The sequence below is a fragment of the Festucalex cinctus genome, chromosome 1 (genome assembly GCF_051991245.1).
Source record: "Festucalex cinctus isolate MCC-2025b chromosome 1, RoL_Fcin_1.0, whole genome shotgun sequence".
NCBI classification, from domain to species: domain Eukaryota; kingdom Metazoa; phylum Chordata; class Actinopteri; order Syngnathiformes; family Syngnathidae; genus Festucalex; species Festucalex cinctus.
The window spans coordinates 16187655-16207490 of NC_135411.1; the positions used below are offsets into that span (position 1 = coordinate 16187655).

Sequence of the window (19836 nt, forward strand, 5' to 3'; positions counted from 1 at the left end):
AGCAGGTGGCAGCAGAGTATAGGAGATCAACCAGGGCCATGTTGCAACAAGCTCTTTTCCCCAATGTTTTCAACAGGTTTGTGAATAATTCGGAAGCTTAGCTATATTCTAATACTAATTGCTTCAAAGCGGAAAGAGATCCAAATATACTTTTTTTTTTCCCTTATGAAAGCAGAGACTAATCTTTTTTTTTTTTTTTTTTTTTGGTAGGTTCCATGTTTTTATAGCAATACAACACAATATTCTGTGGACCTTGCAAAAAGTCCAGTAAAACAGCTAAGGGAGTTGCTTCAGTGAAAATGGCTGCGAGTGAAGAATTATGTTAAAGGCAACACATTAAAGATTTGCGCGAGTGTGCCCCATATTTAAACTGTCATCAATTTTGAATAAATTCATATTTAACTTAGTCCATGGCAAGGTAGACCCAGTGATAGCACAGCAGGTGGAGAGAAATAAAGAACATTTTATTCTGCTTTGTTTTTAATAAATCTGCTACGCTAACTTCAAGTTATGAATGGATGCATGCAAAATAAAACTACAATCAGTATGAAATACAATATTGTATCCTCAATTATATTAAAAACAAAATTGACGCCACAGCAGTTATAAACAAAAAGTTGACATTTTGTTTTTGAAAAAACGATAATCCGTGTGCACTCTTTGACAATGAGGACGCCACTGCCACCTACTGTAGTGGATGTGCAATTACACTTTATTCTAATATGATTCAAAAATAAATAAATAAATCAGAATAAAACACATCATAGCCCTGCTACTAGAGAAGGACTAGTGTAGTCTAAGTAAAATTGCCATCAATTTGGACAAAGTCAACTTTAGCTATGCGAAAGCCGAGTGAGTGATTCAGCAGCTTGAGAAAAATATTAAACCTTTCATCCCCCGAAAACTGCTTAGTCAAGTGTAGTGTGTAAAAAGGCTTGTGTGGGTGTATTACAAATTAAAAGTGCAATCAATTTGGAATATGCAACTGTAACTTACTGGAGTTACCACCGCATATTCCAAATTGATATGGTAAAGGCAAAATATTGCTTTGAAGCAGCATCTTGAGAAAATTAAATACTTTGTTTTCTCCGCCACGCTAACTTGAGTTATGTTGAAGACAGTGCAAGCGCTAAAACCGAAAGTGCAATAAATTGAGATTTCACCACATACAAAAGTGTACAGTATTTGGGATCCATCCTTTATTGTTTGAAAACTCTATTCTTTTGCAATACAGCCATGTTCTTATTACACGTGAGATGTGATGGTTCATGTACAATGTCGTCTCATCATGAAACACGGTCACACACAGTTCCTTTCTATATTTTCTACCGGAAGGTTTGCGTATGATTATCGACATCATAATCATCACGACATCTCCGTTGCTTCCCAAAAAGCTTCTTTTTTTTTTTCTTTTTTTTTTAAATTTAACATTTGTTTTTCTTTTTGCTTTTTTTTTTTTTTCAAAGTGCATTTTCAGGTTTGCAAAGGTGACTTATTTGTCCCCCAATCAGCTCAGCCATAATAATTAATGTACATGTCAGTATTCACAGGCGGGCCTGACTGCTTTGCTGTGAGGAACAACTACATTTTCCCACTACGACACTTATCTGGATAAGTCAAATCAAAGAAAACATATCAATAAGCATGCCATGAACATCTATAATCATAATAAATGCACTGTATATATATTTTTTTCTTCATTTAATTCTTTTGATAATGACAATATTTTCCACAAAGGACAAATGCTGATAATGCTGAGAACTAATGTTTCCATTTTGTTCTGTTTTTTTACAAGCAGGTCATATGGCTTCATGCCACAGTGTATAGGGCAGCACCCTAATGATTTATGTTAATAGCATTTGGTCCACAATACCAAATTTAGCTTTAAAAGAAAACAAAAACAAACCTGATAGCAGATGAGTGTTTTCGACTTAAAAATTGCATGATGCAGACCTATACTTTTTCTTTTTATCTTTTGAAAAGTTCGTTCAAGTGAAATGTCTTGAGAAAAACAAAAACATGATTTCTACATTTTATAACTTGGTTATTATACTCTTCTGTTCCACGGAACAGCTTTGACTCTGTAGAATTTGGTTCCTAGAGGAACCTTGAACCTGTTCTGGGCCTGGTAAGAGAACACAGGAAGAGCTTTTGTGAGACCCAACACTCGAAAAAGATAAAGGCTGTGTTCGGAATCATCCACTCATTCATTATTCCAGCATTATTATTATCTTTAAAAAAAAAAAAAAAAAAAAAAAAAAAAAAATTTAATAAATAATATAGTGGTTCACTCATCAGTCAAATGAAAAATTGATTTTGAGCACTACTTAGGTGTGCCAATAAGTACATTACTACGATCTATCGGATCACCTACACCTACACAAACACATACAATATATATATATATTTTGTATTTGTGATGTGTGGCTCTACTTTAAGGGCATTTTCACACCCCAACTGATGAAACAATACCCTGGAAATGGAAAATCATTTGTCTGTTTGGGCACAACGCAACATGGGATTTTGATTTTCCAGTGCTGGCTACTTTATGAGATGCACTGTGGCTATTGCTCACTACACATTCAAACAGCACTACAAAATGGCAACGTTTCGATTTAGTGGATAGGGTGTGAATCCGAACACAGCCAATAAAAGAGATGGATAAAGACCACAATTTTTTCAACTTCAAACACTGAGCTTGTTAAACTCTAAATACCTTTTTAGCCTGGCAATACTCCTTCTCCATCACCTTTCCGAGCACCCACGGCCGCCTTGATGTCCCCGAGGCTACACAACCACAACAGACTCGTTATTTTAAATAATAATAGTAATAATAATAATAATAATAATAATATTTTTTTCACTGAAATAAATTAGAATTATTGATTCCAAAGTTTTGATTCTGACCCGGTTTGAGGTCCAGCGCAGTGAGTGACTCCGAGTGCAGGAAGTAGAGCGTCGGGCCGACGGTGAACAGCACGTAGTTGTCGTGTCTTTCATCCAGGATGATGAGAACCAAATCGCTTACCTGGAAACTGACCAATACAAAAAGGCATGAAGACAATGATGGAATTAAATGCATAATTCCGGCACGTGCGGCGGCGCGTTCCTTGATGGTGTCGTCTTTGAGGTAAATCGAAAAACCATCAGCATTGGTTTGTAAAGTGATTTGTTCACTTACTCTCTGATGGCGATTTTGTCGGAATGCCGCGAGGACACAGAAGACATGCTTTGAGACATCTGGGGGGACAAAAAAAGAAGTCATTTTTGTAAAATAGACCATAACTGGATATTTGTCTAGTTCAGAATTTTGTACATCAGGCTAAAATGGTCTGTGTGTTTATCAGAATTATACTCTTTGATGCTACTGCCACCAAATGGAGCAGCGCGAGCATAGCAGCAATGTTGGACTGACCAGTCTTTGGCTGAGGCGCTTGTTCTCTTCCTCCTTCATGTGTAAAGTCTGAAAGAAATTGATGACATTGATTAGACCACAAAAATGACAGTTCTCTTTAATCTCTTGAAAACAGAGCAGCACAATTTGAGTTCAGGGATGTGTGGGGAGCTTGAAGTTGAATGAAGTACTAATAATTAACGTGGTCATTTTCTGCCTCAGATGCAGAGATGAAACAGAGGCAGGATGTCGTCCGTGTATAAAGCGGGGAACATATCAGCCAACTATCTTCCTTAAGATCGATATCATCTACACTCAACAAAAATATAAAGACAACACTTCTGTTTTTGCTCCAATTTTTTTATTAGATGAACTCAAAGATCTAAAACTTCTGTCACATACACAATATCACCATTTCTCTAAAATATTTCTCACAAAACAGTCTAAATCTGTGATAGTGAGCACTTCTCCTTTGCCGAGATAATTCATCCCACCTCACACAGGTTGCCAAATCAAGATGCTGATTAGACACCATGATTAGCGCTCAGATGTGCCTTAGACTGCCACTCTTGGGGGGCTGGGGACTCAGTAAACCAGTCAGTACTGTCTGTGGGATTAAACCAGCCTGTAGAGCAATACCGAATCACATTTCATTAGTCGTTTGTGTGAGAGTTAAGATGGTGAATTTATTGAAATCGAGGGTTTTATTTTAAAACATATAGGAACAACATTCCTGCCTTCAGGTTTCTGATAATATAAACTCCTAATCAACCATTTAACCTTTACTTGGTGTTATTGAAGCAAGACTCCTTTGCGCCTATGTCATGGCGCCAATAAAACAAAACTGCACCATTCGGAGTGGTCGTTTATTGTGGGCAGTCTAATGCTGCTTTTCCATCAGTCCCATACCGCAGGCTACCATACCACAGCGCACCCGTCAGTTTTCCATTACAACTGGCGCACGGCAGGAAGGGGGCGACAACATTTGAACTGTCCAAGCCAAGCTTGCACTCCCGCAGTGCGTGCGGATCTGAGATAACATCTCACGAGTGGCAAGTCGCTCCAACATTGGACCATACTTACAATTTAATATGGACCACCATGGATGAAATATTGCGATTCACAACACCGGCACGCGAAGCTATTTTTGAATGGAGAGCTCTGCCGCTGCAGCTCTCATTCAAGTGAATGGGAACACACCACAAGCCAGTGCTGTGTACTTGCGATGTTTTTTAAACACAAACATTACAAATCCATGCACAAGTACCTTTTAAATTGGAAATATAGTTCAGCGTTGTTGTAAAACTATTATATTTATTGTATATACTGAATTTTTATGACTTTGGCGAAGAACGGCGGGCGCCTCGAGTCCCATGGAGATGCTAACATCCGGGGACAAAAAAAAATTCAGCTTCGGTGTGGAACCGGTCCGGTGGAAAAGTGCCATAAGGCGCACCTGTGCACTAATCATGCTGTCTAACTAGCATCTTGATGTGGCACACCTGTGAGGTGGGATGGATTATCTTGGCAAAGGAGAATTGCTCACTATCACAGATGTGAACTGGTTTGTGAAGAATATTTGAGAGAAATTGTGATATTGCGTATGCGGAAAAAGCTTTAGATCTTTGAGTTCAACTAAAAAAAAAAAATCGGAGCAAAGACAAAAATGTTTCATACTATTTATGTACAGTAGAAACAGAAGCTAGATCCAGCCATTTGATGGAAGTTTTGGTAATGCAGTGTGTAAATACCCTCTCAAGTAAGAGTATCCTCTGCTTTTCTTCAGACATCAGGATGTTATCACTAGACACACAAAAAGAAAGAGAAAAATACAATTTGTAACAACAACAACAAAAACCTCATCATTTTGGTTGGTATTTGATTGGGATGCTTACTGGACTGTCACCATGCTGGCCTCCACTGCCGAGTCCACAAGCTCGTCGCTCCTCAAGGTGGCCACAGAGGCGAGTCTGTCGGGGTCGGCCAGGAGCTCGGACGAACACGCTCCGGCGACCTCTTGCGCCGCAGGGTGGGTGGTGAAGATGGCCGAGGAAACCAGGGCGGTGCTGCGCAGGCGGTTCAGCTCCTCTTCCAGGTGCTTCTTCTCCTGCATCACGCTGGCTCGGTCCTCAGAGAGAGTCTCTATCAGAGCTACGAGCGCAAACAAGCAAGTTGTCATCTGGTGTTTTTCATGTGAATACAAGAGGACATGGGAGGGGCTCACCTTTGTCCTTTTCCTGCTGTTGAGTGACGCTCTGCAGCTTCTCCGTGAGCTCACTGATGATCTGCTCCTTCTTCAGCCTCTCACGAGTCAGAACAGTGTTGAAATTTGTCTAAAGAAAGAATTGTACACTTAGATGCAAGAACTCAAGGTCATCAGCACGGAAATTCAAATAGCTTGGAAGAGAGTGACATTTAGTGCTGTCACTAACGATCATTTTTAGAATCAATTATTCTATTGGAATATAATTTTATTTTGCATTCAAGTGTTTTGTTTTTCCCCCCTCTGATTACTGTTTATTAACCAGTGATTGTTATCTTGTATTCGTATAGTGATTAAAAAAAAAAGGGGGCATTGATGCACTTAAACTAATTTTGGTCATTACTTATGTCTTATTTTGACTGAACACAGAAGATAATCATTACAGAAATATGTGATTAAATACTTTTGAGATGCTGAAATCAGATCCTTTCGGACAATTTTCAATAAAAAAATTGCTCCAAACTATTACTATGAAAATAGTTGTCGATTCATTTGATAATCGATTACTTGTCTATTAATTTTGACAGCTCTAGTGTCATTCAGTCATGGGAAGGTGACATATGACAAAAAAAACAAGTAATTACATGAAATTAATGGCAATTTTCTATTTCAATTTCAAACTTGCATCTTGTTTTTTTGTGTGCATATTTCTTAATTTTTCCTCTAAAATGCTGTTTTTTACTGTTATGCTTGTTCGAGAGTGTGGCACGATGGGTAACTGGTTAGCACGTCCGCCTCCCAGTGCAGAGCACGTGAGCTCAAGTCTGAGATTTGGTCTTCCTCGGTGGAGTTTGCATGTTCTCTCCGTGCTTGAGTGGGTTTTCTCCGGGTACTCCGGCTTCCTCCCACGTTTTGAAGACATGCTTGCATGCTTGGTAGATTGATTGAACACTAAAATTGTCCCTCGGTGTGATTGTGAGTGCGAGAGGTTGTTCATCTGTGTGCCCTGCAATTGGCTGGCAACCAGTTCAAGGTGTACCCCACCTACTGCCCGAAGCCAACTGGGATAGGCTCCTGCACCCCCGCGATCCTTGTGAGGAAAAGCGGCTATGACAATGGATGGATGGATGGGTAGATGGTTGCTTATTAGAGATAAATTAAATCAAATCATATTAAACAATATGACTGCTTGTATGACTTCTTCTTCAAAAAGTGTATACTGTACTTGGGTTATTATACTTCAGTTACAGGTTAATTCATAAATGACTGTGACACACTTTACATTCGTAGGTTTTGTGTTTAAGAAAAGTCGCTCCTTCCAATTTTATTTTATTTTTTTAAATAAAATCTTTCATTTTGAGACTTTTACATCCCTACTTAGGACCTGAGAAAAACTCCTTAAACAAAAAGAAACATCAAGTGGAGGGCTGGACATTCGTTGCGGCAGCGATAGCAGACGCACAAACCTGTTGCTCTGCTATCAGGGAGGTCTTGAGGTTCTGGATCTCCTCATTTTTCCTCCTCTCCAGGAGCTCCAACTGGATCTGCAGGGAGGCCCTCTCCTGCTGCAGGCGCTCCTGCAGGGCCGAATCCAGAGAGAGAGGTGCATCTGCGCGGCTATCGGCACACAGGGGCAGTCCTGCGTCACTGAAAAGCCAAACATGCAAACTCATTTATTATTGTCAAGTCAAGTTTATTTATATAGCCCTTAATCATACAAAAGTCTCAAAGAGCTTCACATGCCTTGGATTGGATTTAAAATGTTTGAGACTTTAGAGTTGAGTTTGTCAAAACATTTACCTTGATAATGATGGCCTGTTTTGAAGCTCATCCTCAAGTTGCCGAATCCTGTCAGACAGTCTCTTTTCCGTCTCCTCATTTTGCAGCTGCAACACTTTCAACGCTTCATCTGAGGCTTCCTCCTCTAGTCGTTTACATAAAAGCTCGTTTTCAGCCTGCAAATTACTGCTCACAGTCCTCAACTCCCGCTCCAGTTCTTGGAAATTCCTAAACTGCAGCTCCTTTTCTTCATTTAGAGTCGACACCTGCAGGTCCAACTCTTGCTTGAGGTTCTTCAGTTGCCCCGCGTGGCTCCTGTCCGCATGCTGGGCCTGCTGCTGCAAGGAGGCCAATTGGCTTCGCAACAGCGCCATCTCCTTCTCGTGTCTGTCCACCAGCTCCGAAATGCAGTGGTCCTTCTCGATCTTCAAGAGGCTTTTCAGCTCGGCTCGGTCCAGCTCGTACTCCTCGTTTTTCACCTCAAGTTCTTGTTTGGTTTTTGCGAGCTCTTCGTTGAGGACTTGCGTCTCGGCTGCTACCTGAGAGCTCACCGCCTCGGCCTGCTGCATCTTAGTCTCCTCTAGGAGGACCCTCGCCTCCTCAACTTCCGTCTCTTTGAGGGCCAGCTCCATCTCCACTTTGCAACGCAGTTGTGCAAGCTCAGCATAGCGAGCCTCTAGGTCTTTGATTTGGTGGTCCTTCTCTTTTACAGCGCTATTATGATGTTCTGATGCCTCCTTCAGTTTTGCCATGTTGTCAGCAGCAATGTGTTCCAAAGCCTCCTGATGATTCTTTGTGAGGTTACCCAGTTCTGCAGCATGTTCCGTCTTCAATCTGTCCTCAAGCTCCTTCAAGTGCACCTCCTCCGCAGCCTCCAGCTCCTGCCTAATCTTCTGCTGGCCACGCTCGATCTCAAAATGCAGATTCTCCAGCTGACTTCTCAGAGAATCTCGACAAACCACCAAGTTTTCGAGCTCTACGGTTCGCTCGCTCATCAGCTGCTCCGATTTCTTGAGCTTCTCTATCAGATGGCTCTCCGTTCCCAGCCAAAGCGCCTTGTCGCCCTCCAGCTGGGTAAGCTCTTTTTCTTTGCGCTCCATCAGCCCCTCCAGCTCCAACATGGCTCTCTGCACATCTCGCACGATATTCTGGTTGACTTGGTTGTCCTCCGTTAGCGAGCGGACCTGCTTCTCGTACGCTTGCCGAACGGCGACCATCTCGCTCTGATGTTGCTCTTTCAGCTCCATTTCAAGCGCCCGGCAGATGTTGTCTACCATGTCGCGAACTTCTGAGCTCACGCTCCTCAGGGCAAAGCCAAAGTCGTTTTGCTCTTTGCTGACCTGACTTCGCAGGCGACACAGGTCGTCCTTCACGCACCTCAGGTTGGAGTGGGACACCTCGGCGGCTAATCGATAGTTGTCAATGGCTTGATGGAGCACGGCGATTCTCGAGTTCTCCCTCTCCAGGGTCGTGGTGTCCTGCATGCGCTTGCTGTCAATGGCGTTGATGACAGATGAATACAAAGACTCCACCATCATTTCGGGGCTGATCGGGTCACTGATGGGGTTCGGGGAGGTTAAGTTCTCCTCGATCACAAATTCGTTGACGGCAGACATGAAGTCGGACTCGGGGCTCTCTGCCAGGGAATCCAGGTCGAGGGACCCGGGCTGCAAGACGGCATCCATGTTGGGATGGCCGATGGTTTCAAAGTCAAATGTCTGTGCGTCGATGCTGTCTGGAGATAGGTCCTCGAAAGGGGCGGGAACATGGATCGGATGAGAGCTAGCTCCTTCAAGGTTGAGAGAGGCGGGACTTTTTGAGGTTTGAGGCTCAGGCTGGCTTTCTGCCGACTGAGGCGTTAACGCAGTTGACCTATGTGTGCTCTGGCTCCGTGACGCCTTGAAAAACAAAACATAGCGACAAATGTGATGATTTACATAAGGATTATTTTGTTGCACTTCAAATATAAACACCTGTAAATTATACGTTTTGCTAAGGCGCTTAAAAAAGTGGTAAATGTAAGGAAAACATAACTGATGCAACAATCACAGGAATGGCATACCGCGGTCACATTGCAAAAATTCAGATACGTATCCGATCTAGACCACACATGAAAGCGACCCAGGTCGGATATGAAAGAAGTCGGAATTGTACTGTTCACACTGGCATAAAAAAAGTGAGATACACATCGCATTTGGGCAAAAAAATCCGATCTGGGTCGCATTTGCCTGCAGTGTGAACTATGATGTTGTTTGCAGTCGACAGCAAGTGGGAAAATCAACCCTCTTCCACCCACAAAATGGGTAAAAGCGGGTGGCTTCATAATATTACACAAACACAATATTACCAAGTTTATACTTGTAGTGCTGCATAGAACATACTATAGTTAAGAATATTTTTGTAGATTGTCTTCATAGAAAGAGCTGAAGCACCGTATATTCACTTGCCACAAGTGTCCCAATAAATTTGCAGATATAATGCATTTCATTTAACATTATCATTATGGTTAGACAACATCCTCATGGTCCGAAGGCCATCGTTGAAAGATGTGGATTTACCCTTTGTTCACTCAGCAGGTTAGTGACAGTTAGAGACATGTCGTCCAAACTCTGTGCAACTTGGACCAGATGATGAAGCTTCTCCACGTGCTGATTCAAAGGCTTAAAGTCGCAAATCGTCGGGACCCTACGAGAGAAAGAATTAGGATGACTTTTAAATGTGAATTACAACTTTACAATTGCATTTAAACGTCATTGGTAAATGCTTACATGAGAAAAGGCTGCACTTCGACAGGACAACACGATTTCAAGTACTGCAAGTCATTGAGGGAGATGTCTGGAAGCTCATCATCAAATCTTCGTGGTTTCCGTGTCTGTGAACAATAGAGAGCAGAATGAATAAAAGTGGTCATAATATCAGGTTAAAACGCTATTAATCAAGAAACAAAAAAGCCTTACGCAAAATGATGTCGGAGGCCACGCGTCAAGTCCTCGAAACAAACGATTTCTGAGGAAGGACTTTCCTGAAAAAGACGTTCAAGTCATGATCTCATGTGTGACGTCAACAACCAACAAATTACTTACTGAAGAGTTTCCCAAAGTTCTCCCTTTTGAACTTCTCTGCCTCATACAGTTGTTTGCCATCTTTCACAAGTGCATAGGCCCACTGGGAAAAGATAACAATTGCTAGTTTGTGTAATCACACCCAACAAACAGAAATAACAGGGTAGACAAACTGCGGACCTCTCTGTAGTGTCTCATAAACATTTTCCTCCGGACAACTTCCACCACCGCCAAGCAGTACATCTGGGGCACTGTACTGAGGGCTTCAACCACACGCACCCTTTCCAGGAGCTCAGTGAGGAGCCGGAGCAGAGCTTGAAGCTTCTCACCATCTTGGTCTGCGTGGAGCATCACGTAGCAGCACCATCTGATGCAAAAGATTGAGAAAATGGGCACAAGGCTGTCAACTACAATACAGAACCCAATAAAAAGCATGAGGATCATTACTTGAGTCGGACTTGAAGGTTGTTTGCCAGCTCCTGTTTGGCAGTGGTGCATTTCTTTTTGATGTCCAGCAGCTTCCTGTGGTTGTTCAACATGATCATCAGCTGGTTGGTGTGACTCAGACACAAGTCGGGCAGAACGGATGTGTCCTTCAGGTTTTCAGCCCGCTTCTGATTGGCTAAAAATCCCTGTAAGAGATCAATATTAACATCAATGAATATAAGTCTCCTACAAAGCACTGGAGCAGTTAGAATAATTCCCTTATTTCTGTAACATTTGGTTGTTTAAGTTGTTAAGTTGATAGGCATTATTCCTCCACTTAACACACCTGAGCAAGTTCTTTTTGTTCATTGACCAGCTTCTTGCAGCTTGCAATCATCTGGTCGAGAGCGTACAACCGGTCCTCTAGCCCCTTGATGGCTTTCATGTTTTGATTATCCAACTTGGCAATGGTGTCGCGACATTCTGCTAGGAAGGGTTCAATGACCCGTGGGTCAAGCTGTCAGAAAAAAGATTTCTAATATTATTTTTAAGCACTGCACATTTTTTTTTTTTTATAATAAACAGCAGCTCACCCTGTTGATGGAATCAAAGCATTTCCTAACAACAGACTCCACATCGTTAGGTCGATCCTGCACGTTGATCCAGTCCAAGAGCGTGACACTGAATTGGGGCATGGGACTGTCTTTATCCTGCGCCGCGGCTCTAGAACCTCCACTGTCCGTCATTTGACTCATGTCTTGCTCACCAGCACCTTCGCTCTTGGACGCGTCGGTAGAACCTTGTACCTCCTGTACCTGTTGTGCATCTGGGGCACATAACACCGAGTCAGTGGATTTTTCTTCTTCCGTCTCGTCTGAATCTTTGTCCGGGGTGGAGGCCGACTTCTTCATGTGCTCTCTATGACTTTGTCTCGTTAAACATTCCAGCAGAGGTATCCTGGCCATTACAGCGACTGCTGTCCCCAGCCTGTGACAATTAAAGAGAGATAAGGCAGTAACAAACATTTACAAAATGGAAGGATTAACAGCATTTGTGAATCAGAAGTTCAGAACCATGATTTGTTTGAGAAATGTTGGGAAAAATGGTTACGGTACATTAAAATAAAAAAGCCCAATTTAATTGTAAATTAGGATAATTTGGAAAAAAAAATTATGATCACTCCCTGATGTTATATTGGTCATATTGTTACACTTTTAGTAGTAGTTCTTGTTTTATTTTTAGATGGAACTTGTTTGTTTTTCTGGAAAGATGAATGATGACATGTGAATTTATAAAAAAAAATATGAAAAAAAAAAGAGAGAGAGAGAGAGAGAGAGAGAAAGAGAGATAAGGCACACAAGGCTACCAGTGATGACAAAGACAAAACGAAAGTACGTGGTACACATCTCTCTGTCCTGAGTATTATATGCTATAGAAACAATACAGGAGCATTTTAATACAATTTGAACGTCGTAGGGAAGTTCACTTATTTCAGTAGTTCATTTCAAAGTAAAACTTACACACTTATTTAAAAGAAAAAAAAAGTCCAATTAATGCGAAATGGTGAAGTTTGTGTTTTCGTTAGCTCTAAGATATAATCATTGAAATTTTACAATAAAGTCAAAAAATATTTGACTATTTGGTGAAGCTATGCACAAGTTTCACTTTTTGAACTAGTGAAATACATTAAACAGCGGTTCCCAACCTTTAGCGAAACTTACTTTGTGAGCTTAAACCTAATTTCCTCCAGATCGTGCTGGTATGTCGAGTATGCAGTGTCGAATTTTACAAGTAGCCTCTGATAGGACAGCGTGCAATCGTCCAGGTTGGCCATGATGGCGGCCCAGCCTTGGTGCTGGAGGTGTTCGTCATGAACCAAACGTTCACAGAACGAACTTAGCTTGTTGGCAACTTCAAACATTTCCTGTGTGGCGAGCAGAACACATTGTATCAGTCAGATTTTCAATTTTAAAACTAAAAATGAATGGTTGTCATAAACCACAACTTATCCCACTTTTTAAAACTTAAAGTACACATGCCATCATATGAATTTGTTTAATGTGTAAACATGATGTGAACACGCTCTGTGCAAGACAATTAAGTATTGAGGTGCGTTATTTGAGAAGCGTTTCACAAACTGTCAATTACCAGAGCAAGTTGTGTTCGAGAGGCAACGGTGTGAAAGACGGCTGGCATCAGTAGCGACTCTTCCACCTTCACCTGAATCTCACTCTCAATGGAGAAGGTGGTTTTGGGGATGGTTGGATCCCGGTCGGACAAAATCATCTCCTTGTTGAACAGGAATATGGGGTTTGTTTCCTGCAGGCAAACGACGATAAAGCGTGAATCAATACAATGTATGTGGGCGTGTGAATTCTGAAAGTGGGAAGTGAATTATTTTCTTGTAGTTTCAAAGTAATTTGAACATATTAGGTAAAAGACTGACTGATTCCAGGCTTTGCATAAAGTAGAAACGCACACAACTTTTGTACAATTCCAAAATGAAACAACATTTTCAGGAAAAATACACCTCTAAATTTGGACATAACTGAAGTGAGTCTTCACTTTTCTAAAGAATAAGTCGCACTGTTTTTTTGTTGTTGTTTTTTTTTGCTTTTCCCTCTGCATTTTGTGACACCGGCATCCATTGAAGACAATGCTGTGTTGAATTTGCTCAATTTAATTAGTCAAGTGGTTTCACAAAATAAAAACTTCTGGATCCAAATGCATTTTCTAGTGTAGATGTGAGAGGTGTGTATGGTGTTGTCTCCTTCAAAAAAACGTATCTGGATCCAGATAATTTTAATTTGTGCAAGCACACGACAAAATAAAACTGAGTACGTTTTTTTGTGTACATAGGAATGCATTTCACATGTATCTATCTGACCTGACTGCTCAGTAATCTAACCCTCATCAGTTGATCAAGGAAGTTGTGTTTTTGTTGATTATGACGAGTCAGCTCTAAGGCACGTGCAATCCTCTGCAGGCACATCAAACTTATCGGTGCACCACTAAGCATAATGGTGAGTTGTATTTTAAATCCTATGTTCTTGTTGTTTCCTATGCTGAGTTGTTGAAATGTCTAGACATGAAATCGGTCCATGGTGCAAAAATGGTTTTGTAAAACTGCAATGCACTGAAAAATTATCAAGGGTGTCATTGAATAATCAACATTTACTTTAACTGTTGCATGAGTAGTATTATTTTGTTTAGATTTTTTTATATTTTAATTTGTTATAGATATTTCACAATACAGTATGGGCAGGTTTAAATACAATTGTCAAAGAATAAGAGGCAGTTTACCATTCAAAGAGTTGTGTTTAAATAATTTAACTTGAAATAAGTTATATTATTCATTCATTCTCCAACCGCATAGCCACACTAAAATTGCGGGCATGCAATCATGTATCATGTATTAACAGCATGTTGGTGTAAACTGTGTTTGGGCTTCGTATAATACCTCCTTTGGTGATTTTAGAAATGCATGGCAGGCTGGATCAAACCAGCCATGTCTTAATAACAGGTGTGAAAATAAAATTATACACTTACAGTGCCAGCACTGTAGCTGCAGACACGCCTCTCCGCAGCCATACATTCCCCTCCGTTGACAACAAGGACTTGATGTTGCATTGCAATCTTATATTTTGCCTGGATGGCATGTTTAAGCTCCAGCACACTGAGAAAAGAAATCCAATAAAAGTTATACCAATGTCAAAACAGCAGGAAGACTAGAGCTTCAGAGTGCAGAGTGGCCGTTTGTCTTACGTTTGGACAGCAAGATCGGTGTCAAATGTCAGTGTGCTGCCATTGTTAACCTGGAACACATACAACTTCATGTTGAATCAGCCGCTGGCCTCCGCACTTGTTCATTTAGTCTTCCAAGGCCACCTTTCAAAGAAGCAAAAAACACACCAAATGAAAAACATCCCCCCATCAATGCCAACTGATAGTTATTTGTGTCATAAATAATCAAAGAGAATAACCAATTGATAAAATAGTCATTATAGAATAAATATGATGTATTATTCAAAAATGAAAACATTTGTGTTACTTTAACCACATTCTTACATGTTCAAAGTGCCTTTCAGAACACCTCATTAAGAAATTGCTCATGAACATATGACAAATGCATGTATGTACATCTTGGAACTGATCTGTTCTTTTCATTTTATTTTATTTTTTTAGTAAAGTGTCACATAAAAGGCAGCTGGAACAGTTTTAGCAGTCTGGATAATTATACTGACATCTTTTATGTGAGAGGCTATTTAAAAAGAAACTAGAAGTCATATTTACACTCCAAGAAATGTAATGTTTCTGATACATTCCTGTCAAGATGTAATTTTCCAAATAAAAAGCAACTTTTGACTTCTGACTCTTTGATGTAAAATATTTCACTGCTCCTACGATGGCGACTTAACCCAAATTTGTATATTGTTGAAACGCACCATAGTCTACCACTGTTATGACTGTAAATATTTGTATAGAAAAATATTTCTAGGTCATAAATATAAAACAATCCAATGAAAAACAGCAAATACGAAGCTAATTAGCTAATATCATATATCTATACCATTGTAAACTGAGTACCCCTTGTAATTTGTACTACCTGCCCATCAGCTGAGAATCCCTGAAACACAGTTGTTCAACAAACGAAGTTAAACTAATCAGTGACATGTCAATGCAAACGAGGAAAACTATTTTCTTTGTTATCACCTAATACTTCACTGCTGGCAAAATAATTCAACGCGACTCACCATCAAATTTTGGTCATGCATTCAAATGTTATTAAGAGCACTAAAAGGTCACCAGGCATTAACCTATTCTACAGTAGAGGCCCTTCAGGTTGAAGGGTCACACAATGGCCAACGGATTGTCATGTATTTCTTACCTTTTGTTCGTGTGTGTGTGACTAACCTGGCTTTGTGTATATGTAAATTACCCTTGAGATAACTCCTGTACTTTTCCATTACTGGAGCGAGCGGCATCTGTTGTAATGATACCCCTTGCTAACTGCGCTAAGTAGCCATTAGCCAAACACAACCACAGTCGTTGAAAATATAATTGACGTTTACCAGCGAAACAAGCGGACATTACCGGTCATATCATATGTGTGCATTAGTATGTACATGACATAACAAGGTGGATTACATATCCAAAATGGAATGTCTTACCTCACTTTATCCGCATCTCCCGCTGTTGGTCTCCACCTTACCAACCTAAGGCGAATGGGCTAGCTAACAAGCTAGCAACCGAGCAAGCTAGCTAAGCCGCGTTACTTTGGCAGACATAGAGCTAACTTAGCAACACTAGCTTGAAGACGCGGCTAGCCTCGGTTTAATGGCAGTCATAGTGAGCTTGCCTTGGACCAGGTATCGTGAAGAGCATTACCGTTTTTAAAATAAGTAATGTTTATAATATCCAACCAGGGATGGTGTAACAAAGAAGCAGAGGGAAGATCTGCTGTTGTTTATACCGAGGAGCCAACTACGCTCCCAGGCTCGCTCGCTCTGTTTTGTTGTTGTCATCTCCTGTGGGCGGTTCGACAACGATTGGCTCTTTGGTTACGCGGGAGGGTCAAGAGCGAACATAAGTTTTTTACATATCATAAATTAGTACGGATATGCTCTTGAAGGTGAACATTTAAACATGTATTTGTAATCAAGTATTCCTAAACCAAAGGAAATGGGGAGAGATTTTTGTGGCTGAAGATCAAATGTGACTTTTGATTTGATTTTATTAAAATGAATACAACATACTTTTTTTAATTATTATTATTACACTATGCTGACTATGGTCAGAAAGTCTGATCTCGAGAAAAGTGCCCATGAGCATATGACTACGTCATTGGCTTTTTGCAGGTGCATTGTGGGAAAATAAAAGGGGGCGCTTCAAGTGTTTTGCTGCAACATGAGGAGGGGTGTGGTTACAGTGGCATGCAGAAACTGTGTACGCGTTCATTTTGATTATTTAATGATGAAACAACTGTAGCAATTTTAACACATCGTTTTGTTTTGCTTTTTTTTCAACTGAAAATGATACTTAGTCAGTCAGATAGATAGATAGATAGATAGATAGATAGATAGATAGATAGATAGATAGATAGATAGATAGATAGATAGATAGATAGATAGATAGATAGATAGATAGATAGATAGATAGATAGATAGATAGATAGAAATATATGAACGATGCATGCTATAGCAACCAATCATCCATTAAATTTAAAAGGATACTTGATTGATTATTTAGCCATTTTCAGCAGTAAGCAGTTAACACTTTGACTATACTGTAATTAATTTGATAACGTCATTACTTGCATTTTTTTTCATGGACAATCTTTAAAACTCTTTGACTGCCAAAGACGTTTCATGATGATTAGTAAAATTCCAATGAATGGAATGCGATCTTTCATTTCGTAGCCACATTGTATATGTAGTAAAGGCAAACAATAATCTTTTTGTCTTGAAAGATGAGTTAAAATGCTCAAAAGCGGCTGGCACTGTGGATTTTTTTGGTTTGTTTTTATAACGCCTGGCAGTCAAAGAGTTAAAAGCAGACTGAAAATTACATCACAGGTGCTCAGAACTCAGGCAATGACCAATCTCGGCTCACCTGTTTTCTGGGTTTGGTCATGTGACGTGCGCAAACTGAGCCATGATTGGTCGTTACCTGTGCACGGGATAACATTTTCAGTCGACAGAAGGTGGCAAAATGTGTTTTTAAATGTATTAATTGAACATGAAATGTAATGAAGTTATCACATTATCGACAAAATATTAACTTCTTACTGCTGAAAATGGCTAAATGAGTCAAGTATTCTTTTAAATTAATTTAACTGAAGTCTGCATCTATAATAAATACACCCTTGACATAATCACCAAAAGAGATTGAAATATAATTGGTTGTTGAAATGTAATGCATTTCTTATTTGCTTCTTGAGATTTTGTCCTTCCATGTCAGCAAGGTTCACAGCCACGCATATTATATATTTGTTGAAGCCTGCATGAACCCAACATATGCAGTCAGCCATTTGCCCTAAATAAGGTTGCCCTGCGGGCAATGCTGTGAGTGTTACTTGGTTGAAAAGAAAGGCTCATGATGATTGTGCCAACATGATCATATGTCACATTCGGAATTCTTGATTGCATTATGTATTTATTTCGACCACTGAACATGAAACCTGATTAGAATACAGATTGAATTGACAAACAACACATGCATTAACATATACAGACAAATTCAATTAGTCTACCATTTACATATCACACATGTTTTTGTGTGCAAAGAAACTCTAGAAAACCCCCCAATAAGCAAAAGGATTCAAACCCCAAACATTAAGACATGCAAACCACTAGTGCACTGTGCTACACACTAAAGTGATATTTCAGCACAACTGAACTTGTGTTTTCGAGCTCCTCCGTAAGCCGGCATCATTTTGTAAACAATTTTGAAATTACTTTTGTAAATCCAAAGCGTTTTGAGAATGTCCACCTTTGGCCAGCAGAGGACAGCAAACGACCGGAAAAAAAAAAAAAAGCAACATCATGAGCATTCACTGTGTTCTACAAGTGGTCTATTGTGTAGAAAAAATGTGATTGTCTCAGATAGTATTGGTATCTTATGTAACAGGGAAAAAAAAGTCCTTCAAACCATTACACTGACTGTATATTTATCTTGTATTCATAGTCTATGCAACTGTAAAGCAAACTCTCGTTGAATACATGAGACTTTAATACCTCATCTATTTCTGAATAGCTTTTGAGTAATTCAATTATGTTTGTCTCGAGCTCATGTTTGACGCGCCGGCAATAGTCAGCTATTTTTGCAGAGTATGTACAACAACAGATGCCTCTATGCGTTTTAAATAAATTTTGGCGAAATGTAACAAGGAACAAGAGTCATAGCAAACTTTACACACCTGATTTTTGTCTCGCTAAAATGTGACTGTTTTGAGGATCTTCACCTATAGTCTAGCAAAATGTATTGTCCTCACTAGGTTCCTCGGACTGAGCTGGAGCCTCAGGTAACTTTGGGGAAGAGGCGGGATACAGTCTGGACTGGTTGACTGCCAATCACTGGGCACACATGTACAGGTATCCCTGATCAGAAACTCATCGCCAAGTTCTGATCAGGACCTAATCAACAAGTGAAGGGCTCGGGTGCTAGTATTTATTCCACATCGGGCTGTATATGCTCCACGATACTCCTCCTCCTCCTCCTCCTCCTCCTCCTCCTCCTCCTCCTCCTACTACTACTACTAATAATAATAATAATAATACTAATAATAATAATAATATTTTTATCTCTCCCCCCTCAATGTATGGTACCAAGTCAAGTCAAGCCAAGCCAAGTCAAGTCAAGTCAAGTCAAGTCAAGTCAAGTCAAGTCATCTTTATTTATAAGCGCTTCCATGGAACAATAGTTGGGAGAAACTGTCATAAGTCATTCACCATAATTGTCAAAGACAAAACTTCGCTAACGAATGTTGGCCTAGCTTCTTCTATTTCTTCTTCTACGACTAGTACTAGTACTGGTGTACTAGCCAGTACTATATTCTATTACCATCACTTATGCACTATGTAGTCTTCTTCTTTGTATTTGCCATCAGTCTGAATGCCCCGTGGGAACCATGCTGCCACTCACAGGTCAGTTCTGGCACTACAATAGACATCTGAGGCAAGGAGACTCATGTTCAGCACAACATGTTTAGTTATTTTCTGAGCAAATCGGTCTGTATAGCTGTACGTTGTTTTAAATTTAGAACAGGTTTAATGTTTGTGATTTGCGACCCGTTTTGTGAGCAGATCAGGAATTATAAATAAAGGTAACTCTTAAAACCAGAAGATAATCATTTAGGATAAATGGTCTGATTATCGGTACGTGTGCCTTGAACAGGTTTGATTGTCGGCCCTGAAAAGCAGATTGGGCAGGAAAGTTAAAATTACTTTAAAAGTTAACACACAATATCATAA

The 19836-nt window shown here is 40.1% G+C and overlaps 1 protein-coding gene across 1 annotated transcript; it reads right to left on the reverse strand.

Annotated features, from left to right (window-relative positions):
• Positions 1-1177: 1177 nt before the first annotated feature.
• Positions 1178-16404, reverse strand: rb1cc1 (RB1-inducible coiled-coil 1). Its single transcript, XM_077519517.1, has 23 exons — positions 16036-16404; positions 14630-14752; positions 14414-14540; positions 13013-13183; positions 12586-12788; positions 11458-11851; positions 11211-11381; positions 10886-11070; positions 10619-10805; positions 10460-10541; positions 10334-10398; positions 10145-10248; positions 9935-10061; positions 7398-9274; positions 7064-7244; positions 5619-5727; positions 5290-5545; positions 5146-5197; positions 3416-3463; positions 3182-3240; positions 2908-3035; positions 2717-2787; positions 1178-2125 (listed from the first exon to the last, which is right to left on the reverse strand). Exons 2-23 carry the CDS (start codon positions 14698-14700, stop codon positions 2048-2050), a joined length of 4746 nt encoding a protein of 1581 aa, XP_077375643.1. The 5' UTR covers positions 14701-14752; positions 16036-16404; the 3' UTR covers positions 1178-2047.
• Between the last annotated feature and the right edge of the window lie 3432 nt (positions 16405-19836).

Excerpts from the sequence above, each read along its gene's own strand:
- rb1cc1 (XM_077519517.1), bottom strand. The coding sequence starts at position 14,700 with ATGAAGTTGTATGTGTTCCAGGTTAACAATGGCAGCACACTGACATTT. Across the intron at positions 5,728-7,063 it reads CCCTGATAGCAGAGCAACAG|ACAAATTTCAACACTGTTCT; the intron begins GTTTGTGCGTCT and ends TTCTTTCTTTAG. Across the intron at positions 5,198-5,289 it reads GCCAGCATGGTGACAGTCCA|TGATAACATCCTGATGTCTG; the intron begins GTAAGCATCCCA and ends TTGTGTGTCTAG.